The following is a 26,995-nucleotide window of genomic DNA, read 5'->3' on the forward strand; positions in this document are numbered from 1 at the left end:
TATTCCTTCATGAATCCATTACACTGTGCTTGGCAATAATGGTAGTAGCATGTTTTGGTGGTCAGTGAGGTCATGGATGCAACAGAGTATGGGAATTGACAATGGACAATTACATCCTGAGATGTCCCAATGTGAGAGTTCACCTATGAATTCCATGGCAGACCCACAATGACATTGAAAACATATCACTCAAATAAGCAGTAGGTATTGATATAGTTCTTTATTCTAGCATTCTATAAAGCAGCCTTTACATATATTGATAGTGGGATTACAGTGCAGGAGGATTGTCCTAACATGATTATAACAAGAAGAAATTAAATGTAGCAGTAGACAAATACGTATATATTGATCTGGTTTTAGCAGTTTTAAAGCTTCATTATAATTAACTTGATTTTAGATATCTTCTTTATTAAAGATTTTGAACTGTTTGCAAACCGTTTACAATTACATACAACTTTGACTCATAAACTAGTTAGGCAGATGGTTAGGCGGATGCAAAGTAATTTTTCTTTCTTATGGAAATGTAAATACTGCATGCTACCCAAATACATGTTATGAGTTATCTTTGAAGATCACATTTCTGACCGCAGTATATTCACAATGACAGGCAAAAAAGATTGGTGATTATTTCCCCCATCCTTCATTTAGATATTACTTTATTTATCGATGACCCTAATCACGTTTATTCTTTATCCGAAAGAAACGCTCCAGAATGTGTATGCTTCCTTCTTACTTCCTGTACTAATTTAACCATGCTGAAACTACATCACTGAGATGATAAAGTATTGCTCCTATTGGTGGTCAATTGATTTATTGTTTATACTTCTGTCTGATTTACAGAGCTTACAATGCCCACCAATCTACACTGTCTATTGTGGACACACTGAGTAACTATGGTCTAGTATTTGAGTGACTGTCCTCCTGGCGTGGAATGCCTTGCCTTTTTCTGAATTCCCCACACATGTCGTTTGAGAACAGTACAGTCTCAAACAAAGTACACTGGGTGATAGCACTTCCATTCGGTTAGCATCAGTACACTAAAGTCACCTGGTAAAGCAAAAATAAGTAACACTGTATACACTTAGTACACAATTAATTATTATGAAACAGTATTTCAATCTAATTTATAAACAACTTCATCATTGGTCATCTGCTTAATATAAATCATTATCCTATAAATAAAGTGAAATAGAAACTATAATTGAAAGGCAGAAAAAAATACAAAGGATTAATCAGTGCTATATACTTCGAAAATAGGAAATTAAATGATTAAGAGATCTGTATTTTTCATTTCATAACAACATTTCCCAACTCTTGCCATAAAAATATTAGCACATATGCGCTACTTGAGGAGCAGATGGTACATCGTTGCCAATGGCACACGCTGGTTGGCATCCATTTATAGGAGTAGGAAACAGAAGATTGCTGCAAAGACAGACACTATGATTGTCCATGCCGCATGCACTGTTACGCCTGAAAAAATAGCAAAGATAGCAACATTAAAGTTTTTTATTGTTAAGTTAAGAAATGTTTTCAGGCAACATTACGACTTGACAATAACTTGCAAACAGAGAGCCTGATGTACAAATAATATTACACATAAGCGTTTAGTTTACAAGCACAGGTAACTAATTGACAATCATATACGTTGGTTTTACTTATATTATTGTGTTTTTTATTTATACCCCTCTTCAACTAGGTGTCAAACAAGACTGCATGAGTGGGATGAAGAGCAAAAACACAATAAGAACAAAACAAAACAAAATTAGCAGTGCAACCACGGTATTAAGGCTGTATGGAAAGCTTGAAAATATTGTTCCTTTTTCATAAAGCAATGTGTTCAATAATGCCAGTCCTAATACACAACATGTTTGGTTACCCCATGATTTATTTTTGTTCTATGAAGTGTTAGAAGCAGCAGGTCCACTGACCACAAAGCCCCATAGGGGCTCTTCTTATTTTTTTATCAAAGACACCATGGTGCCCTACCAATGTCAAAATTCAGCTCATGTTAGATGTCCTTCACATTTAACATGAGCTTCGATTGGAATTCCATAGAGCATATTATCAAGCCCATTATCGCCACTTTATCAGCAGTTTCCTGCCGATAAAGCGGTGATAATTTTATCGCGCAGGCTTGATAATATACCATCCAGTTTTTGGTCGCTAAAATTCAGTTGATCTGCACCTACTTGAAGGAATTTCACATTTTACAATCGTATAAGGATTTACTCCCAAGAAGATTTTCATGTGAGTACAGGTCTTCTTTTAAGAAGCAGTCAGTGTGTGGTCATTCCTGGATGCAAAAGTCTGGAATGTTTGGGTGCCTCACTTAATTCTCTCTGGGGCTAATTTCGAATGTGGCAGTCCAACTGCCGGACCGCCGTTGTGGCAGTCGAGAGAATGTGGCCAAGCCAGGGGCTTCCTGACTGCCGCATTACTAGTAAACCACTGGGTCGGCTTTGTACTGGTGGCAGTCATGAGGTAACGGCATTTAATGGGTCACAGAGTGAACCTGAAGGCAATGACACCGCACTGCAGCATTTGTACTGCTGAGCGATCACTGTTGCCAGTCACCATGCTGTGCATGGCACAAAATGTGCGCATGAGAGTGCAGACATAACATGTGCCCCCAGCAACAATGCCCAATGGGCAAAAGTACCCAAGTATCCCGTTTGGGGCCCCGTCCATGTCTTTCTGACAAACCTTTCATGGTGGGGTCTCTGCCATGAAAAGGTTGGCAGAAATGCAACTAGTAATTATCACGGTGGTTCCGGCATCAGCACCGCCTCCAAACCCCACACCTTCCCCAGCCCCTTGGGATCAAGGATCCTGGTGGTGGCGCCAGTCTTGCGGCGGTCCGACCACCATGCATGTAATCAGGCAGTCAGACAGCCTAATCGGCGGTGGTGATCCCGCCACCGACGCCATGTGGTCTCCAGACTGGCACAATCGGAATCAGCCCCTCTGACTTATTACCATCCTGGAAAAAGTTGGCAACGGCAGTTAACAATTGTTTTCTGTAGAACCCATGTAAACGTGTGACAGGTTTCAAGGCACTTCCTTGGAAACATCTGTGAATTCCACAAAGATGAAAATCGACACTCAAACCAGGCTGGATGCCTGTGATTCTGATTTTCTCATGTTTCTATGAATCAGACCACCTATGTTACCATTATGATTCAAGTCTATGGTTTCCCACTTGCTTTTAAAGGCCCTAACTAGCTAATAGATAGTGAACAGTTATGCCTGACCTTGGGCTGAACAGTTTGAAAATAGAGCATATTTCAATCAAATAGAGTTTATAAACATGAAGATTATTAATTTGTTTTCTCAATATTGAACATTCTTTACGATTAAAGGACTTTAAAATAATTTTGAGCAGGTTTTGTAAAAAAGTTATTCATCATCTAAAGATACATTCATCATATCAATCAACAAAAAGTTATACAGTGTCACTGTTGTATGAAAAATGATCACAAGGTATGAGGTGCAGATGCATAACTCCTTCAGTGTTCGGATCTACGAGAGGCCCACTAGCATTAGTTGGTCCTCAACATACTGGGTTGGGCCTGATTCATAGAGTCAGTTTTGATAATTTTGCATTTGAAACCTACATGCAGACATGCAGGAATTGCGTGATTTATGAGTGAAAGGTTTTCAAAAAGAGTGACCTTACACTTGCAAATCATTTCAAATATGCACAGTATTATCCCATCGTGGTGTTCTATTGCTCATAAGAACATCTCACTCGAAGGGTGAAGTTTGGCTTTTCAGGGCATGGTTTCCCTAGTGCCTATGAGAACAACGACAAGCCAGAGAATCTATCAGGATTAAACTTTTCGTTAACACATTCTGACCCAGGAAATGGAATCCTATCATGACCAAGAGTAAGCCACTTTCCTGGGTGAGAAGAAGGTAACACTCCCTAAATATACTAGAGATTAGTGGAAGGGCTTTGTCCATGGGAAAAAAATAGTTTCCATTGAACATATGCGATTTCAACGTGGGCAATTGTTCTGTATGTACAATAGTCAATGCAGGAATACATCTACATATTCGAATTGCATACTTGCAATGGTTGTCCCAGAGTATGCCTCGAAAAATGAGACTGTCCCAAGTTTCCCAGAAGTTGGAAAACCTGTGTGAATTTCCAAATTTAGGGCAGTCAAACACTGGCAAAGTTGTTCACTTGTAGGGTGTTCACTATTTTTTACAATCAAGCTCATTGTTGAAAAACTATAATCATACAACAGGGCCCTTTCTCCTCAATGGGTTCCCGTAACATGAATGAAAAATTACGAAGGAACATGAGCTATTTTATCTAGAGTGAGAAACAGAAGATTATCTGAAAAACCCTTTAAAATGTTAACTATAATGCATTTTACATTTGTTATTGAGTCCAACAGCAGAGATGCAGCCATTAAGCACATCTAGGGAAGCAGAATGTTGCTGGTGCAACATTTATCTGCAAAGATAAGCCTCACAAATTAATAAATTTTTTTTTTTTTTATTAGAATAGACGAAATCAAGAATATTAATTTCACATTGAAATTGCTTGAAAAAAGAACCTCCAGGCAGAGGGTGCAATGCTGAATTCATAACAGTTTTTTAATATTGAGTTTGGCCCACCTGTGGTAAAAGAGACTCGTGCAGAGCAGCGCTTTTTCTATCGAATCTTTCCCTCCAACAGGAAGACATGATGTTATGTGATACAACACGCAGGGACCACTTATGTGGGGCCTTGTCCATTCAGGTGCCAACAGATATGGTGAATTGTGTGTCCCCGCAGAAACACACTGGAAGTCTGTACTCTTACTATATACACTAAGTGGTGCGTGAACTGCTGAGCAGGAGCTCGTGGCGGTGGTCCAGACAGGTGGTCCAGATGATCAGTGTCTGTGCTACATGGTGGTAGGAGTAGGCCTGTGAGAGAGGCAGGCAGTTTTGGCTCAATGAACTGGAGCACAACTGGCTATACAGAAAGTTGCTGAGGCACTGGAGTGCTCAATTGTCCTCAAAGGGAATTCACAGACACATCAGTTCACTGTTGTGTTGGAGATTGAAACTGATGGATGAATACTTGTCTCAGCTACTGGTGATCACTTGGGCTGCATTTGATCCATTTTTGGGTTTGGAATGGCTCTAAGATATTCCGGCCAAGGGATAAGCTCCCTCTTGCCTCTGTTATTTTATAACAACACAAGTTCTGTTTTGTTTTCTTTCATTGTGAGGAAGAAGTTGGTCATCCAATTGGCCACCTCCTTAAGATAGGGGACCAATTGTTTGCAGCTAAACCCTTGTTCTGGGGTGATAGACAAAACTAATTGTATCTCACCAGGATACAATACTTTGGTCAGGCCACAAGACTGGGCTAACTCTGTTAAGGGGCACAAGTAAACATTAAAAAGAGTGGGACTTAATGTTGAGCCCTGAGATACTCCACATGTCAGGGCTAAGGTTTGGTCCCACACCGGAAAGCTGTAAAACAATGGATTGGTATGCAGTCCGAGCGATTGCCAGTGGCTGAGATTAATTGAAGCATTCCATCCATCACTTCATTTTGTGATGCCCTAAGTGTGACGGGTATTTTCAGACGTGGGTCCCGTGCTCACTGTGCCACTGAAAAAGGGGAGAGGAGCTGGCCTAACAGCTAGGGTGGTCAACCTCGAATCTGGGGAACTGGGTTTGAGTCTCGGCAATGAGGCTAAACATCCTGTGATTCTAGGCAAATCACTTAATCTCCCTGTGCCTAACAAAAATGAATGAGTCCTCATGTAACTCAACTGGTGCTATGTAAAGCGCTCCGATACCCACTACTGTCAGGTCAAGTTTGTAAAAACGCCGTAAAATAAAATAAAAAAATAGAAAATCAAGCTATACCCAGCTGATGAGCCCATAATAAGGATGAACCCTGTCCTGCATTTTTTTGTATTTCAGTTCAGGGAGGACCTGGCCTGACAGTTCGGGCTGGACTGTTCTCATGAGGAGAAGGGTCAAGGCTTATTTGCATATGGCTGGGTCAAAACTGAGGTGCCATGGTGGGTGAAAAATCATGGATTGGGATGCAGCAAGAGCAATCACCAGTGGCTGAGATCAATTCAAGCATTACATCCATCACTTTGTTAATTGACGACTGTGGTGTTAGGAATATGCCCATATGTGGATCTGGTTCTCACTGCGCCACTGGAATCAAGCTGTACCTGGCTGATAAGCTCATAATTAAGACAAAACTAATCCAGGGTTGCTTGTATTCTGGTTTATGGAGGATCTGACTAGGCAGTTCAAGCTAGACTGTTCCCATGAGGAGCAGGGTTAAGGCTGATTTGCATATGGCTGGGTCCAAATTGAGGTGGTGTGGAGGACGAAAAAGGATGGATTGGGATACAGCCTGAGGGATCACAAGTGGCCAAGATTAATTCAAGTATTCCTACCATCACTTTGTTTTTTATATCATAAATGTGTGTGGTATGCCCTGAATTAGGTCCCGTGCTCACTGTGCCACTGGAAAGAAGCTACATCTATATGATGAGCCCATAATTAGGGATAAACTTATCTTGAATTGCTTGTATTCGAGTTCAGGAAGGACCTGGACTGGCAGTACGGGCTGGACTATTACTATGAGGACCAGAGTCAAGGCTGATTTGCATATGGCTGTGTCCATAGCAAGGTGGCATATTGGGCGAAAAACGATGGATCAAATTCAACCTGCACTCTGTGCACCCCCTCCCCTCGACCACAATCACAGATGAAATATCGCTGTGTGATGACAAAATAATAGTGTTGACCCGTTTTTGAATAGTAATAGGGTCAGGCCTCTCTAATACTAGGGATTTTGGCCTTAGTAGAATCTGATATAGCCAATTCTAGTGTTCTTTCATTTCTGATCCTTGTTTGTTCTTTCACATGAGCACCATTCTCCGCTTCTCTTCACACTACCTGTTGATAACCTCCCACCACTCTCTTCAATGTAGATCCATTTGGATACTCTGAATTTGAATATGAATATTTATTTAAAAATATGATTAAATGTGCTTTCAGCATAACCTTAGCAGTGGGTACTGTTTCTTTTTTGAATGTATTTGGCTTGTATTTTTTTCTCTTTCAGGATTTGATCACTTATGAACAAAAAACAATTTCGCCATTGATTGTAATACTCAATGTCAGTGTCTAGGACCATTCTGTTTTCTGTACCAATTGATACCCAGGTCCTTTGACTTTGTCTGGGTCACCCCATTTATACACAATGGACATAGAGGCAAACATGCCAGCTGTAAAATGTTTTGGTATTCTTAGACTTCTAAAACTATTTTCTTCCCCCTCTGGCACAATACTCATCATCCAGGCACTGATTATCTCTTGGCTGGATTATGGAAATGACCTATATTTAAGATCCCCATGCTACGTCAAGAAAAGGCTACAAACCCTTCAAAATGCCTCCGACCGTTTCCTCCTCAAAATCCCATGGCACCTTGGTGGACCTTCATTGTTTACCCATTGAGAAAGTGGTCCAATTTAATTCTCTGTGCATCAAATACAGGGCCTTTCGGAGGAAGGGACCTCAAAGTCTTCATGCCCTAATCGAACCATAAAATCCTGGCAGATCGCTAAGATCCACAAGAACACCCAGAATTCATAGATCTGGGTGGGGTGGTCATTTCTTCGAATATCTAGTACCCAGACTGGAACTCCATGCCACTCATACTGCATCAATTGGATTCTGAACTTGCTTTCAGGAAAGCTCCTAAAACAAGTCTATTTGTTTTGTAATCTTCCGTCACTCAGCTCCTAGTTGGGCTGGCCTTTCATCCTGCTGGTTTGTATCAGTGCTGCGAAGCCTCTGGGTAGCCATGGGCTATAAAAATTGACTACCTTAGATTAGACCACGCCACCTCAGTTTGGACTCAGCCGCCCATCTATCACATTTTTGTATACTTTAGTGTGTCAGCCTAACTCAGATGGGTATGCCCAGACGTGGGTCTTGTACACAATGTGCCACTTCTAAAAGGCTGTGCCTAGCTGATGAGCCATTAACTAGGGTGAAACAGGCCCAAGGTTGTTTCTCTTCCAGTCCAGGGAGGATCTGTCTTGGCAAGTAGGGCCGGGCGGTTATGACTGGAGATGGCTCAAGACTAGCTTGCTCCAAACTGATGTAACATGGTGTGCAAAATAATGATGGACTGCCATGTGGCCCAAGGTATTTGGAAAAAATATCAAGTTGTAATTATCGTGATACAGAAATAAATGGAAAAATATTTAAATACAAAAATATTAAGTATCATTGTCAAGAGTATCGATTTTTTCAGGTAAGTAATATCATTAAAACAAATGTTGTTGTTAATATCGTTTTCAATATTATAGTTGCAAAAATATTGTTTCTTAATTATCTTAATGTATTGTTGTTCAGTTTTAAGTGATTAATATTTTGTTATTTCATTTCTTATTCTAATTTATAGTGTTGCTGTGGGTTGCAAGGTTTGTAGGGGTATATGGTGGGAAATTAATGAAGTAATAATTAACTATCAAATACATATTCATATTCTAAATAATTATAAATTATGTAGATTGTGTAATAAATTATATGTTTTCGTATATTTTAGGTGAACGTTGTGGGTTTGTGGGGAAGCAAATTAAGTAATTAAGTAATAATTAATTAACAAATAACTATCAATTTATTATTATTTCACTGATTATAAAATGTATGTTTTAGTTAAATATTCAGTGCGGCCTGCTGAATTTGTAGGGGTATAGTGTGGGAACTTAATTAATAATTAATGAATCATTAATTATTAAATTGAGTGCGACCCTCGACCCTGCTTGCAGGCCAGGTCATTCCCCATGCCGCTCGGCTCCTCCTGTGCGCTCGTGACTCCCCTGTGCTGCCTTCCACTGCCGTGAGTTCGCCACTGGTGTACTCTCCCTGACTCTGTTCTGCTGCCTCTGATTGCTGATTGTATTTTTCTGCTCATAATTGTATTTTCCTGATTTCTCCCAGTGCCCCATTTTCTTCTGTACCCCCACCGCTCTATTTTCCCTTCCCCGCTTCCCGCCGCTGCTCCCCTGCGGCCCGCTCCTTTTTCCTTGTTACCCGTTCCCGCCGCCCATTTGCCGCCCCGCTCCTACCTGCTCCTCCCTCCCACTTCGCCTTATATGGAGGACGCCGCGCGGAAGCGCAGCGGAAGCGTGCAGTGGGCGTGCGCGTGCCAGAGGCAAGCCCGTCCGCGCCCAGCGCCAAGACCCTTGGACCCCGCAACCGCTTCAACACCTGACATCTCTACGACACCAGCACCCTCCACGCCCTCAACACCGCCCGAGACCACCGCTGCTTCCAGGCCACCCCAAAACGCACCCACGGCCCATTCTCCTGCCGCACCTGCAGCTTCACCAGCGACAGGGCCACCAAACCTCCCAGGACCAACTACCTTCGCTGTATACTCCTCAACACCCGCTCAGCAGGCAAACATGCCATTGAGCTCTGGGACCTGCTCGACACCTCCGCCCCAGACGTGGCCTTCCTGACCGAGACCTGGTGGAACAACGCCTCGGCACCCGACAGCGCCATAGCCATCCCGGAGGGCTACAAGATCACCCACAGAGACCGCACCAACAGGACTGGAGGAGGAATAGCCATCATACACAAGTCCACCCTCAAAGTCTCCTCCCACTCAGACGACACCCTTAGTACCACCGAACACCTGCATTTCCAGATCCACACTGACCCAAACACCACCCTTAGAGGAACACTCATCTACAGACCACCCGGACCCCGGTCTCAATCCAGTGACTCCATCGCCGGGCTCGCCAGCACCCACGCACTCGCCTCCATGGATTACATCATCCTCGGGGACCTGAACTTCCACCTCGAGAACAACAACAACACCAACTCCACCACCCTGATCGACAACCTCGATAACCTCGGCCTCAGACAACTCGTCACCGATCCAACACACGCCGCCGGCCACACGCTTGACCCTATCTTCTCCACAAGCCCACACGTCACCTTCAACCACACCACCGAACTCCACTGGACCGATCACAGATGCATCCATTTCACCTACAAGAAGCCAACCACACACCACTGCACCAAACAGCTTAACCACCGGGGCTGGAGAAAAGTCACCAAGGACCAGCTGACCACCTCCCTCGCGCAGAACCCACCCACAGACACAATGGACCCAGACGCCGCCCCAAGCAACCTCAGCCATTGGATCAACGACTACACCAAAACCCTTGCCCCACTCAAGAAACCACCCAACAGCCACACCAGAAAGAAAGCCACCTGGTTCACCGAAGAGCTCCAGACCTCCAAACGGACGTGCCGAAAACTGGAGAAGAAATGGCTACATGAACGAACACCAGACAGCCACGCAGCCCACAAGGATGCCTCCCTCAAACATCGCCACCTCATCAGACTGGCCAAAAGATCATCCTTCAAGAATCACCTGGAAAACAACGCACACAACAGCAAAGAGCTCTTCAGCATCGTGAAGGAACTCTCCAACCCCAGCGCCAACACCAACGACATCCCACCCTCCCAAGAACTGTGCAACTCACTGGCCGCCTTCTTCCACCAGAAAATCGCCGACATCCATGCCAGCTTCGACAACACAACCGCCCCCACCACACGGGACTCCACCGCACCAGCGAACACCACCCACGGCAACCCCCTAACCTCCTGGACCAACATCAACGACAACGAGACACACAAGATCATGAACTCCATCCACTCTGGATCACCGTCAGACCCCTGCCCACACCACATCTTCAACAAAGCTGACACTGCCATCGCCCCCCAACTGCGGAAGATCATCAACATCTCCCTGGATACTGCCACTTTCCGGGAAAGTTGGAAACACGCCCAAATCAACGCCCTCCTGAAGAAACCCAAAGCGGATCCCAAGGACCTCAAGAACTTCCGGCCCATCTCACTGCTCCCATTCCCGGCAAAGGTCATCGAGAAAGTCATCAACGTACAGCTGACCCACTACCTCGAAGACAACATGATCCTAGACCCATCCCAGTCTGGATTCCGAAGAAACCACAATACCGAGACAGCCCTCATCACAGGGATCATCCCTCAGCCAGATGTTGATCAACATCTACGTGGCCCCCCTCGCACAGATCATCCGCCGACACCACCTCAACATCATCTCCTACGCAAAAGACACCCAGCTGATCCTCTCCCTCACCAAGGACCCGACCACCGCCAAAACGAACCTCCGCGAGGGATTGAAAGCTGTCGCCAAATGGATGAGGAACAGCTGACTGAAGCTGAACTTGGACAAGACAGCGGTCCTCCCACACCCTCAGCCTGGGATGACTCCTGGTGGCCGACTGCGCTAGGAACAGCACCTACCCCCACCGACCACGCTCGCAACCTGGGAATCATCCTCGACTCCTCCCTCTTCATGGCGAAGCAGGTCAATGCCGTCTCCTTCGCCTGCTACAATACCCTCCGAATGCTCCGCAGGATCTTCAAGTGGATCCCCACTGAAACAAGAAGGACTGTGACCCAGGCCCTCGTCACTAGCAGGCTGGACTATGGCAAGACCTCCTCACCTTCAGAAGACTCCTCAAGACCTGGCTCTTCGAGCAGTAGCAGCCCCCCCTCAGCGCCTTGAGACCCTCACGGGTAAGGAGCGAGCTTTATAAGTGCACTGATTGATTGATTGATTGAATTTATTTTTAATTATTTAATTGACTATTCATATGTAAATTGTATGATACATTTATATTTTAAGTATATTTTACGTGTGGGCTTTGTAGGGCTACAGGTGGAAAGGTAATTGAGTAGTAATTAATTCTCAATTATTTATTTGTTATTAGTTATTCAATTGATTATTATGTATGTACAGTAAGTAATATTGATTTATTTTACTTATATTTTAATTGTGGGTTGCTAGGTTCAGTAGGGAAAGTTTGGACTTCCGAATGTTTAAATTTACTATTCCCACTCTGGTCTATGGAACAGTATACAAAGCGTTGGACTTTGAAGGGGTAAGATTTACTATTTCCTCTACAGTCTGTTTAAAAATCCATGTAGACACTTATTTAAACATTTATTCTTTCATCTACCTTTACATATACATAAATAAAGCATATTTATTTTTCAGAAAGACACACATTCACTGGATGGTGTCATCAGTGATGTCATGAGTGATGTCACTGACCATGTCATGAGTGATGTAATATGTGACGTCATCAGCAGTGCATTGCAGGCGCGCAAGTTATAGTGAGTCCAACTAACTATAACGTGGGAATTTCAATGGTTTTATGTCAGTAAAATTTCCATCTAACTATAACTGGTGTGAAATCTATGTTTTTTTCAGTGAATATATGTATATATAATCATACACACACATATATGTGTGCGTGTGTGTTTATATGAGTATATATTTATATTTAGTATTACATTTTGTTAAAATGTATTTAATATACTTTATATTGATGTTATATATTCAAATATCTAAGCTTTTCTAATTTAAACTGTATATATATATATATATATATATTTACTGAAAAAACCATAGGTTATAGACCATATATAGTTAGGGATTAGCATTTACAACACCTTATTTTATTTGCACAAAACCATTGAAATTCCATATATAGTTAGTTGCACTAACTATATATCGCGCACCCGCAATCCACTGCTGATGATGTCACATATTACATCATTCATAACATGGTCAGTGACATCACTGATGACATCACTGATGACATCTCAAATGACATCACTGATGACATCACTGATGACAACACCCAGTGACTGTATGTTTCTGTAAAGTTAAAATATGTCTTACTTATTAAAGAATGAGTGGATGTATAAGTGTCTGGATGAAGGATTTAGTAGGTGCATGACTGACTGTATGAGTGAGTGATTAAATGTGTCTCACTGAGTGCATGGGTTAGTGACTAAAGTGTCTTAATTTGGCAATCATTATATTTGTTATTCTGTAAACTGCTGCATGTTCAAATCAGTAGCTATATCAGTAACTATATGGGTTATTGAATGGTTGCCCAAGTATTTGTATGGGAGACTGAGTATGTGTGTGGGTGGCTGGGAGGTGTGTGACTCTGTGCATAGATGTGTGAGCAGTTGATTCACTAGATGTATGGGTTCAAAAGTGAATGTGGAAACAGCTGTATGGGCGGTTGACTGTGTGCATGAGTGTATTGGTGAGTGAATGATATCTCAGTGCTACATGTTAAAGTAAGTACATATGTAAAACACAGTCCATGTGAGAGTTGACATATATAAATAACTGTGCATAATGTATATATCATTGTGAGCTTGTATCAGGGATTGTATAAGAGAGTAAATATGTGTGAGTATATGTTTGAATAAGTAAGGTGTGTATAACTGTATAGTTGAGGAAATGGAGGTGTGATTGATTCTTTGCATGATTGACTAGGTGTGTGAGTAACTCCATGGTTGAGTGACAGTCTGTGAGTGTCAGTTTACACTGAGTGTATCTAAGGTAATATTAGAGTCTGGACAGGTTCATCGTATTATCACATGAATGATGTCATCAGTGATGTGATCAGTAATGTCAAATGAGATGTCATCAGTGATGTCATCGGTGATGTCATTTGAGATGTCATCAGTGATGTCATCAGTAATGTCAAATGAGATGTCATCAGTGATGTCATCAGTGATGTCATTTGAGATGTTATCAGTGATGTCACTGACCATGTTATGAATGATGTAATATGTGACATCATCAGCAGTGGATTGCGGGTGCGCGATATATACAGTTAGTGCAACTAACTATATATGGAATTTCAATGGTTTTGTGCAAATAAAATAAGGTTTTGTAAATGCTAATCCTTAACTATATATGGTCTATAACCTATGGTTTTTTCAGTGAATTTTCAAGGTTTTGTAAATGCTAATTCCTAACTATATATTCTCTATAACCTATGGTTTTTTCATTGAATTTCAATGGTTTTTTGAAAGCTAATATCTGTATCTGTAAAATGTATTCTTCTTTAAATCTTAAAATATATTTTACATGTTTTTTATACATTTAAAAAAAAAAAATGTTTTGTTTCGCTCCTAGTCCGCGAACCGGTCAGCTTCCCGTTAGCTCAATTTAAAGCCGCGACTCGGTCCGCGAACCGGTAATCGTTCCTTTAGCGTAACTGTTACGTTACCATGACGTTTTGCGTTGTCGCGTAATACGTCATTGGACGCGCCAAGTTAGCGGACCCGGAAGCGGACCGGAAAGCGGAGCAAAGCGCGAAACGTAAACACAGCAGGTCATGTGACTCGGTAATAACACTTTTCATTAGTTAATTTCACTTTTGGATTCCTAATGATGTAATACTAGGTCATGTGATCTAAAATTAACACTTTTCATTGGTTTAGAACTTTTTCTTTTCCCAAATGATGAAAACCCCTCCTTCTTTCCTCACTCTGACTTTCATCTTGGTGAGAGAAAGACCCTTTTACATTCTAGAGAAATGGCTTCAATTGTTGCTTCAGCTAGTGTTCCCCCACTACCACCTCCACCTCCTCATGGGAAGAAAGGACCACCTGCTCAACCAATCTTTGAAGAAGAGGAAGATCAAGAACAGGAGGAAGAGGAGGAAGAGCCTCAGTTTTTGCCAGAGGAGCCCAGGAGGTACAACAGAAAGGAAAACTTCATCTGTCAATTTTTTAAATTTCCAGCAGGGCAAAAGAAAGTCAATGCCAGATATGTCTTTTGCCGTATTTGCGACGATCGACTTTCTAGGGGGACGGACAAAAAATATAGTTTTGGAAATTATACAATGCACAGGCACATGAGTAGGTGGCACCCAAATAATTATAGTGCTGCCCAGCTTCGCGATGAACAGCAAAATCCCCCGGCAATGGCGAGAAGATCTGTCGTCCCAGAAGTATCGGGACCAGAGGCGAGGGAGGTGATCCCGAATATTCAAATGGACATGGGCGAAGTAAAACAAGTGTGCATGCGGTGCAATCAATTAATATGCTACCGAGAAAGTAGTATTACTCTTATAATAAAAGCTATCCAAAATCATGTTTGCCCGAAACGCCCCAAAAAATAAATTCTTCTTTTTTTCGTTGCTCCTGTTGAGCCCTCTTCAATGAATCATTTTTGTTCACCCCCCCCCCCTAAAAACAAAACAATTTCTAAATGTTCAGAAAAAACAAAAAAAATATAAAAAATGTTCAGAAAAATAATAAAAAAAATTTAAAAGAACAAAAACCAAAAAAAAAAGTTCTTTTCAGAACTACCTCCCCATTATAAAAAAAATTGGTAGATTTTTTGAAACTCTGCCAACCTCTATTTCTTTAGTTCGCTCCCAGTTCGCACTCCGGTACGCGAACCAGGAGCGAACTAAAAATTTTTTTTTTTAAAAAAAGAACAGTAAGTATAAGGGAAGGAAACAGACAGTTATGTTACAAGAAAGACAGCTATAGGGAGTAAAGAAAAGATACTGTTACCCGCAATTCACTTCTGATCATGTCACATATTACATCATTCTTGACATGGTCAGTGACATCATCAGCAGTGGATTGCGAGTAACAGTATCTTTTGTTTACTTCCTATAGCTGTCTTTCTTGTAACATAAATGTCTGTTTCCTACCTTTATACTTACTGTTCTTGTTTTAAAAAATTTTTGAGATCATTCAGAAACAGTAACATTAATAGAGACAGAATGAGTGAATAATAATGAAGAAGTATGAGAAGAGAGGGACTGAGAAAAATACTGGAAGGAGTAGAATAATTAAGTAATAGAGAAAGGAATGAGAGAAGTAGCAAACGCAGGAAAGTAAGGATTAAAGAAATGAAGCAGTAGAACTAATAGATGTTAAATGTGATAGATTAAAGGATTGATTCAGGATGACGATAAGGTGTGTCCTCTCCAAAAGTTTGTTTAAGGTGAGGCCTACTCAGGGTTGTATATCAAATTTATTTTTGTTGAAGAATATAGAGGAGATAATATATGTGAAGGCCTATCATTGAAGTAAAACTTGTCCACTTCACTCTTGAACAACGGCCAGACCTCTTCTGTGTCCACAGACAGACCTAAAATTCATCTGCACAATGGCATTCGTAAACTTAGAAAACACAAGTAATGTAATTGAAAAACGTGGAGTTTCTTTTGCTCATTTCACAATCACATCACCTGTGTTGCCTTTGCTTAGGTATCTCATAGTGCAGATGTAGTTCAGCATATGAAACAGTACGCAGAAGTGCAGCAGTGTATGCATTAATACATGTGAAGGCCTACCAATGAAGTAAGTCATGTCCACTTATTACATCATTCATGACATAGTCAGTGACATCATCAGCAGTGGATTGCGGGTTAAAAGAGTAGAAAACATTTACCTTATAAGTCTTGTTAACTTTTTCAAATATTTTTTCATACTTTCAAACTGTAAAAGAGAGAAGAAACATTTCAAAAATATTAAAACATGTATTTAAAAATTTGAAAAGACAAGGGAAAAGGTTCAAGAAGAAACAGTTTTTCAATAACTTTGACATTTACAGAAGCCTCTGCTGCTATACGTCCCCTACACAATCCTAAAGATATATATTTTAAACAAACAGTATCTTGATGCTGATGAAGTGAGGCCTAATTTGGAACATGGTGCATCTTTTGCACTGCTGATGTCTCTCAATAGTGATGCAATAGCAGCGCAAAAAAGATGTTAAGCCATCATAAAATTGTATCTAACATTTTAAATGATTCTTTCAGGATACAAATAAGATATGTCTTTACAAGAGGTTTCTTTAAGGTGAGGTCTATTCAGTTTTCAAAAAAAAACAGTACCCAGAAGTGCAGCACTGTAAGCATTAACTTTGACACTTACAGAAGCCTCAGTTTCTCCATATCTACCTCACATTTCTAAATGTATATCATAAGTACAAAAAGCAGAACATTAATTATACATGTTAAATGGTTTATTTTTGCTGTTCTCAGAATGTATCAAATTTCACTTAAATCAGTGACTTGAAGGTATTCATCATGTAACAGCGGGGAAAAAAAAAACACAATCAAAATGATTGTGTTTAAAAAACCCATACAACCTAAGAAATCTGAATTCAAAACTCCTTAAAATTAACTTACTTTCAATGACGTCGAAGGATGTCCTATGAACAGCGTCCACTCTGTTGTGCTATAAATATTTTCAGCCCGCCACTTTCTGAAAGAAAACCTCCATCGTTTTGAAAAATATGTTACATACAAGAAAAGACTTCTCACATTCTACCACATGTTTCCACTAGGCCAAATCATGTTGCAGCGATTCACAACTCTTGTAATTCTTCCAATCAAATCCCGTCATTTTCTATTTTCGCAACTTTCAAAAAGAAAACATTTAAGATTATTTTCACAATCCTGGACTACTAATATCTTACCCTTCTTTGTCACTCATGTTCTCCTTTTCCTATGATACTGATACTGCTTACTATGAAGCAGACTTACTTGCATCAGGTTTATATAGTTGGATTTTTAAATTGACATTATAATTAAAAGTTTTGGACCAATAATCTAGACAGCATTGCAGACTTACATTCCCTCTACTTGATGAACCTTTTGCAATTCCTCACAGGAAATCCCGAGATTCTTTCTTTAAAATTTTGGTTTTAAAAACACCAGGTAAGAATTTTTAAGGTCAAACGGCAATTTTTTTTTTAAAGTTACAACGGAATCATTGCAGAATGACCAGCCGTTTTGAGACTTTAAATAAGCTGTGTAATGTCCTGATGTTGTTGAAGGACCATCGTGATAGATAATTGCTACAGTTATAAAAGTCCTTCCTGATATTGACAGCTGAGAAGCCACAATTTTTTTTATTAAAGTTGACAATTTTGATCCATCAGGCCTACATCGTTGGATCATTAAAATGACATACTGGCCATATCTACGTATAAATAATGTTGACATCATTTCAGATTTACATTGGCTACACTCCATGTTGTGATCCGCTGCATTTACTAGCTTATTAAAGGAGACTGATTTACTGTCTGGCAAAGTTAAATAAATAAATCTTTCTGAGTCTACACTAGTAGTACTTGATACCATACAGTTCTCGCAGTCATGCTGCCATTGATAAGAAAGCCCAAACAGGTGATCTACATCTACACCCTCATCTTGCAATACATCAAGCATATACATTAAAAACTCCTGACAATCTTGCTGATTATTTTCAGAGAAGTCTGTTTGACCTGAACATTCAACTAACAGATAACGAACTTCAGACACACTTTCTACTTTTGTTCGATCAGTGCTACATTTCTCGAAAACAGAATTCAACAAACAGCATAAAATTTGTTCTGAATTCAACAGAATCTGTTCTTTTAAACTCTCTAGTGAAAAGAGAACATTAACCACTACATTTGCATAGCAGTTGACACCAGAACTGTTTTCAAATTGAAAACCGACAACATCTTCAACAGAATCCACTTTCTTTCTGCTAACAATTTTCGGTTCATTGACTTTTGGTCTTTTTGCTACAATCTCCCTACTATTACTGATATTTCTACGTTTCCGGCCTACCACACATTTCTCAAACAAAGGATATTGAGGCAAATGTGGCGCATACTCTCTTCTTAACCTATTGTATTCCTTAACACAATCTAGATCCGCACAAATGTTTGTGACATCACAGTCAATCAAGTACAATCCCGATAAAGTTCTAACTCGTGACAATGCCACATATGCCATACCCTCCTTGAACACAGAACTGCCAATATTCACCAATGCACTATCTACACTTAAACCTTGCGATTTATGGATTGTCACCGCTTATGCCAAGCAAACAGGAAACTGTTTACGGCGAACATATAAGTCTTTAACAAGCAAAAACCTAGCAGAACAACGACCAATTAGCTGTACTTCCTCAATGCCATCAAATGTAATTTTTTTAAATTCTATTCCATCTCTATTTCTGTATTTCTCAAAATCAACAACATTACCCATTGATCCATTTACCAGACCTCTTTCAACATGTAAATTCCTTCTCAAAATAATTCGGCAATTTAAACACACATTCAAAGTCTTTTCAAAACCCGCTGTTTTAGATATAGTCTTCTCTAATGAATCCAATTTTGATTTCAAATTCTCTGACAAAATAATTGTTGATCCCATATGCTCTATTTTGTCAATAGCTTCAAGTTTCACAATCTCTTGCTTTTCTAAATTCAACATTTTGTTGTTGAAGATGGCACATTCTGCAAGAGTTGGCATCAAACATATTCCGGATTTCTTCTCAGTAATTTTCTGAAGAATATTCTCAGCCACAATCTCTTGTTCGGGATATAAATTTGAAAGTAATCGTGCATTTAAAGCTTCTTTTCCATGCTCGGTCACTTTTCCAATTCTAATATCTTGTAGAATATTCTTGTAATCTTCATCCTTTGCCTGACGCATATTTTCATGCAGTTCAGCATAATTAACGTTTAACCATATATTGACGTTGCCAATGCTCCCTAGGCACTTCCTGGTATCTTCAATACGTGAGTATTTTGAACACAGGTTGACCTTTTACTGGTGTCAGCTGCAGAAGATCTCCGAAAACAATGATGTGTTTGCCACCAAATAACACATCATATTCAGTTTTAAGTACTTCTTGCATTCTCAAATGCACAAAGGCAAGCATGACATTGGAAACCATGCTTACTTCGTCAATGATAAGAAGTTTCATTTTCCTCAAGATTCTTGAAACTTCACAGCAAGCATCCCCAGATAACTTGTGGTATTGTAATTTGTTGTCATGCTCCACTGGCAGCATCAGTAGACGATGCAAAGTAATACCTTTAATATTATGTGCTGCAAGTCCAGTAGGAGCGGTGACAACACAAGACAGCGATGACTCAGTCCTTTTCTGCAGATAACATGAAATTGCTTTAATGAGGAAACTTTTTCCAGTTCCCGCTTCTCCACTCACGTACAGTCGGACAGGCTTCAACGATGTACATGAGCACTCTTTCTTCTCATGACTTAATCCATGCTCAATTTGCTTGGTAACTTCATCATATATTTTCCTCTGCTCAACGTTGAGTTGTTTTTCCAAGTCTTCTAAGTTAACTGAATCCTCCTGAGCATGTGCCATGGCTCTTTCCACTTCATTATAGCAGTGGCAGCTTCATTTTCTATAATAGGTCCTCCAAGTGGATCTTGACTCAATGAAACAGAACTCTGACTGTCCTGAGAACTGTCTCTGGCAATCTCGGCTGCAATCGTTGCTTCCTGCACAATTTCCAAAGTTAGCATTTCTTGATATTTGGGAAAAGCAGGACATTCTATGGTCTCCTTAGCAGCAGTGAAAGAGTCTTCATAACAGAGGAAATCTCCAAGCAGTTCCTCTTCTGCACGCCAAGGCTTGAAAAGTTGCAAAAGTGCTAAATAGAAAAACTCCTTTTTTTCTGGAGATTCGCCACTCAATTTTCGATGGTTTACTAATTGGCATTTTCTTTGCTTGACCAGGCATCCCTTACTTCCAATTACAGCATACACTCCTTTCTCAATATCTTCTTTGATGTTCCTCTTGAATATATAATTTTGTAGAACATCATATAGACAAACATTCTCAAGGTGACTGCTTCGATTTGGATAATATGTATCCAACATGTTGGTCTTCAAAATGTCGGTACTGTTTGGTTCCTTTTCTGCTAAATACTCAATTTCCCGGACAGGTTTTAGAACTCGATTTCGCGTTGCAGCAAGACCAAGACTCGCCCAAACAATACTCCTGGATTTGGCATAGAGACTTGCTGAAGACAATCAATCAGAACATTCGTAAGCTCCGATTTCTCGATGCGACAACATCTTCAGACAAACTGTACAACTTCTTGCTGAGGCTCTTTTCATGGGAAATGTCCTCCCACATATCCTTCAGTTCTGTCTTTTCTTTTTTGGTGATGTAAGATGTCACATACCGAGCCACAGCCATACAGTTGTCAGCCACAAACTGTATATCCATGTTAGCATTCCACATGGACAAAATCACTGGGTTGTAGTCGTTGATGTACTTGGACTCTTCGTTCCTTTTCAAATTGTATGTATTTTTGGGTGATTTCCTCGTCACATTATGTCGCAGTGAAGACATCAAACTGTTTACTCTTCCTTTAGAAATCACCGGTCGTGGAAAGTTGAAACGACATTTGGTGTAGAACTTGTCCTTGTTTCTGAATTTACGACGACAGTACTTTCCACAACGATGGCTTTGGAAACGTAGAACTTGTTCTCTTAGGCTTTTCTTCTCCTTTGCGTTTGGAACAGCACACGTAGAATACTGTTCTATGAAACTCATCACTAAGTCATCCGGATCTGTTCCAAATTTAGGTGCATCCTTGATCCACAGCAGCATATGTATATGAGGAGCACCTCTTGCTTGGTACTCCTTTCTCCAGAAGAAATCCAACACCTCTCCAAGAGGTGGATTCTTCTTATTTGTGATGAAAGACATCATAGCTTCAAATCTATGATTGAAGTACCTGCATACATTCACTGGATCCAAAGAACACAGTTCTCCAGGTGTCTTGAATTCAATGTTTTCAATATTTCCATTTGCCTCTCGTAGAAATTCAAGTAAGTCTTCCCAGCCATACTCGGCACAGCTCAGAGTGAGGAACCATGTCGGAGTTCCTAAGTTCCTCAGCATACATTTTAAATCACCATGACGACGGTACCAGTACTCATTAGTACCACGCTGACACGCCATGAGATTAATTAAGTGAGAATCCAAAATACTGTCTTGGACATTGACTTTATGCATAAAATCACTTGCCGAGATGTTTCGCATCTGTATACCACTTTTTAAGATGTGGTTCACTGCATATGACAGTCCAGACAGATAGCTTTCAAACAGGAGATGAAACAAATCGGGAATGCATTGACGAAACCTAGGATCTTCTGCATACAATCGTAAAGTCCGGTATTCAGACGCAGAAATTTGATGAGGCCGCTCATCATATCTTCCTCCTCGACCTGTGGGAAATAGCTGTGGGAAACACCAAGCTTCCAAACTTTCCTCCCAAACACTAATGGGACTCCCTTTGGCTTGTTTCATTTGAAACAACTCAATAGCATTCCCCATGACTTCCTTGGAATGCAAAGGATGAACACTATAATGTTCATATATTTCTTCACGTTTAGAGGCCTCTACTTTCTCAATTTGGCCAGCACACAAATCGCTATCCTCTTCATCACTTACTTCCTCTTCTGCAACATATACATTCTTATAGTACTTATTATTTTTCTTCAAATACAATGTTGCCTTTTTGACTTTCCTAACATCCACTAAATCTTGCCATATTTTCTTATTCTTTGTCGGAACCCCATTAACCAAGATAACCAGAGGTTCCACTTCCACTTTTTCTACTCCAATTGTGTTAATGTTTTTGTTCCAATCTAGAGGCAAATAAACAACTCTTCCCTTTAATCCTCTCTGTAAATCTGCTGGAGGCAACTTCCCTGTCTTTGGCTCCATTCTTACAATAGCCTGAAAGGGATGGATACTTTGAATCAAAATAGATTCATAAGTATTTAAATCCTTCAATTCAGAAGGAATCTCAACCAATTCCAGATTATTATGAACTGCCCTAGCAGGCATCTGGTTTTGGTTTAATTTATTACAACAATAAGTACACACACGTTGATCCGATCCCAAATCAAAATAATTTTCTACCATCAAGTATGTGGCAAAATCCTTCCATTCACTATTATTTTCCCTTTCACTTTTTGCATATAAATCCACTAACTTAGTCTGATTCTTATAATAAGTGCGTCGACAACACACACAAGTGAAATTAGGCCCCTCACTTGATTTCACCTGAAACGTGGCAATTTCCTTCTGAAAATTATCTGTACTGGAAACCTGTACATTATCTTCAACATTACCCTCTACTTCTGGGTCAATTTGAACATTCTCATCTTTACTACCAAAGTAACAAAACTCAATTTCTTCACAAATATTCTTCACATCTATTTCAGAACCATGCAAAAGAGCAGCACATAATTGTTTAAGCATAATTGCTGGACTCTTAGCATGATACAACATTCTCACTAATTTCCTCACTTTATTATTATGCACTGCTAGCATCCTGAAATGATGAAAAACACTCTGGCATACTCTCCTGGAAAGACAAGCCAGTGAATGGCCACGCAAACCTGTCACTTGTCTCACTCTGCAAGGATCTAATTCTTGCAACAACTTCATTTTCTGCTTCAAACTTTTCTCATTAAATGTCCGTATAAAATCACAAAGCAAATTGATGGAAACCTGTCGCACACTGCAAATAGAACTACACTTCCAAATGTACACAGGACCCTTAGGACGTCTTCCTAAAACCTCATCACTTAGCGCCTCTTCTGTCTCTGTTGTCACAAGTTTTTCTTTTTCAACTGGACAACCATCCTTCACTTCATAAGCTCGACCACTGGTGTCAACTGCAAACACCAAATCATTATCCTGAAAATAACTCTCCTCATTAAAAAATGCTTCACAACTTGAACTATGCATCCATTCTCCGGAAAAAACTTCACAAAAGTTACTACGATTTACTACTCTCTTCCATCTACTTTTTGTTTTGAAATCAGAAATTACCTTGCTTAGTTTCCTAATTCTATTGATTACCAAAATAAACAACTTTCGCTTAATTTCAAAAGCATGATCAATAATTTTCTCTACATTTTTCTTCTTCTTATAAAATGCCACTTTCTGTTGGCCTTTCTTAATATTTTTTAATAAATTAACTATTATCCTGTTACGGAACATTCGTTTTCGAATGTCCATAAACTGTTGTTTCCTTCTACTATCATGCACAGAGTTATCTCTTCCTCTACCAGTAACATTTTTGATGGGTCTTTCCTTTCCATTTAAATTGCTTTTCTTTTTCTGAACTGAAACATTTTTGGGATAAATACTTTTTTTACTAAAAATATTTCTTAAGAATGATTTTGTGCTCTTACCCGGAGCTTTCTTGGTGTTTTGAAAAGTATTTGGGGAAGAGGACTGCTGCAATAAAAGATCATCCTGCTGTCTTTGACGTTTTCTAGCCTTTCTAATTCGATTTTTCGTTGGCATTTTTCAAATTAAGAAAAGATCTGCAGTTGAATCTGTGGAAAAATATAATAAAAAATGTTATTAACCACTATTACCAAACAGTAAATGAATAACAGTCATCAAAAACTTAACGCCCTACTTATTATTTAACATAGCAAATCTTTTGCACCAGCACTGCATCACAAAAATGACACACAGTGGTACAAAACAGGCATACAACAATCATAAATCTCTCCCTAATATTTTAAATGATTAATTCAGGATGACGATAAGGTGTGGCCTATCTAAAGGTTTGTTTAGGCCCAGATCTTTGGACTGGGGTGAATGTGTGTCATTGATCCACATTCGGTCCATCACCTGTTTTGTTTGTTTGAGGTGAGGCCAACACATGGTTGCAGATAAGATTTTCACTGAAGAAAACAAAGGAGATAATACATGTGAAGGCCTACCAATGAAGTAAGTCATTATTTGAAATCAATTACATTTCTGGATATGTACTGCTAGAGCTTCATAGGTTGTTTTGGGTCATATTTATAAGGCATATGAGTGTCTATGATGTTATTTTTCCTTTTTAAATGGAAAGCGTTCTTCATGGTGCAAGTTTCTTGTAAATACGCTCCCACTTGCGCTTGGCAAATTTAGATTTTGATTATGGGAGTTACATAGCCATGTTAATAATGTCCAAACAATGGTGCTAGGGCATTCCAAAAAACGCTTTCATGTGTCTCAAGGACATTTTCAGTCATTTCCTCTTGAATGCAGGTATACAATTGATTTATATGCTGTGTTTAAAAACGATTATTTGAAATCAATTACATTTCTGGATATGTACTGCTAGAGCTTCATAGGTTGTTTTCGGTCATATTTATAAGGCATTTGAGTGTCGATTATGTTATTTTACCCTTTTTAAATGGAAAGCGTACCTCATGGGGCAAGTTTCTTGTAAATACGCTCCCACCTGCGGTTGACAAATTTAGATTTTGATTATGCCCTTACACCATTTTTGGGACATTATTAACATGCCTATGTAACTCCCATAATCAAAATCTAAATTTGCCAACCGCAAGTGGGAGCGTATTTACAAAAAACTTGCCCCATGAGGTACGCTTTCCATTTAAAAAGGGTAAAATAACATAATAGACACTCAAATGCCTTATAAATATGACCCAAAACAACCTATGAAGCTCTAGCAGGACATATCCAGAAATGTAATTGATTTCAAAAAATCGTTTTTAAACACAGCATATAAATCAATTGTATACCTGCATTCAAGAGGAAATGACTGAAAATGTCCTTGAGACACATGAAAGCGTTTTCTGGAATGCCCTACCACCATTTTTTGGACATTATTAACATGGCTATGTAACTCCCATAATCAAAATCTAAATTTGCCAACCGCAAGAGGGAGCGTATTTACAAGAAACTTGCACCATGAAGAACGCTTTCCATTTAAAAAGGAAAAATAACATCATAGACACTCATATGCCTTATAAATATGACCCAAAAGAACCTATGAAGCTCTAGCAGTACATATCCAGAAATGTAATTGATTTCAAAAAATCGTTTTTAAACACAGCATATAAATCAATTGTATACCTGCATTCAAGAAGAAATGACTGAAAATGTCCTTGAGACACATGAAAGCGTTTTCTGGAATGCCCTAGCACCATTTTTTGGACATTATTAACATGGCTATGTAACTCCCATAATCAAAATCTAAATTTGCCAAGCACAGGTGGGAGCGTATTTACAAGAAACTTGCCCCATGAGGAACGCTTTCCATTTAAAAAGGAAAAAATAACATCAAAGACACTCAAATGCCTTATAAATATGACCCAAAACAACCTATGAAGCTCTAGCAGTACATATCCAGAAATGTAACTGATTTCAAAAATCGTTTTTAAAAACAACATATCTGTTTCAGCTTACATAAGAGACCATGGAATGGGCTCCATGTACAACAATAACTTGTGTTACTGCATGCCAGAATGCTACACCGAATATGCAATTACAATTTCTCAAAGAAACAAAATCTATTTGTATATCACTAGAGACAAAGCCACATTTTGAAAACACAGCTTTCTTCATCATTTTCTCCTTAAATCATACTATTCTCTATCTAAATTAAATAAATCTTTTCTCACCTTAGCAAATACTTTTTGAGTTTTGAAAACAGTCTCAGAAATACACCAAATTATCTTCAGCAGAAGAAAAAGGATGCACTCCAGAGGCTGCAGCTATTGAAAGCACAGAAATACAGATATTCATTTCACATATCTCTCATATTAGCCAATCATAACTCTTCCCTCATTTTTTTCAAATCAAAACCCTTCCCCCCTCTGCCCTCTCTGCCTTTTTTCCATAGCAACCATCTCCTGGAAGACCTCTCATGTTTGCAAATTCACACAACAATGTTTCAATTGAACTCTGAACTCTCAGTGCACCTGCGTATCCAGTGCAATCTTTCATTAAATGTTTCTTCCTTGACCATTCAAATTACATCTTTCAAAGAACACATCCATGCACCCTAACTTTCTGTTTTCAGAAATGGAAATGCACCAATCACTGCTAATGAATCATTAGCATTGGAAATCCACAGTTTTTTTTCTTTACAAACTCCTACTGTTTCAACTGCCCTTTCATTACCACACTTCATCTGACTGCAGCACAACCTTCTCCCACCATGTTTAATGTCTGGATTGTTGGACATAGTTACATCCACTGGGCTCAAAGGTATGCTGAGAACAGAAATCTACCTAACCTCAATTTACAAGATGTGGAAATTAAGTGGTTGGGCCAAAGAGGATTAAAATGTCACCAATTGATACCATTGGTGAAAACCTTTATGCATTTGCCAAAACCTGACCTGTTAATTGTGCACTGTGGAGGTAATGATTTGGGCACTTTGACTGGGGTAGGTCTGGAAATGCTTTTAAAGGACACCTTTGAGCAATTAATGGCACTTTTTCC

General features: G+C 39.7%; 1 protein-coding gene across 1 annotated transcript in view; it reads right to left on the minus strand.

The window, feature by feature from the left end:
* Positions 1-203: 203 nt before the first annotated feature.
* Positions 204-26,995, minus strand: part of LOC147684910 (uromodulin-like) — a 566,426-nt gene continuing 539,634 nt past the window's right edge. Inside the window, exon 18 of the mRNA XM_086940797.1 lies at positions 204-1,473. Within this exon, the coding sequence (XP_086796923.1) occupies positions 1,400-1,473 (74 nt within the window). The 3' untranslated portion in view covers positions 204-1,399. The remainder of the gene's footprint in view (positions 1,474-26,995) is intronic.

Source organism: Lissotriton vulgaris, chromosome 10, assembly GCF_964263255.1.
Source record: "Lissotriton vulgaris chromosome 10, aLisVul1.2, whole genome shotgun sequence".
Classification (NCBI taxonomy): Eukaryota; Metazoa; Chordata; class Amphibia; order Caudata; family Salamandridae; genus Lissotriton; species Lissotriton vulgaris.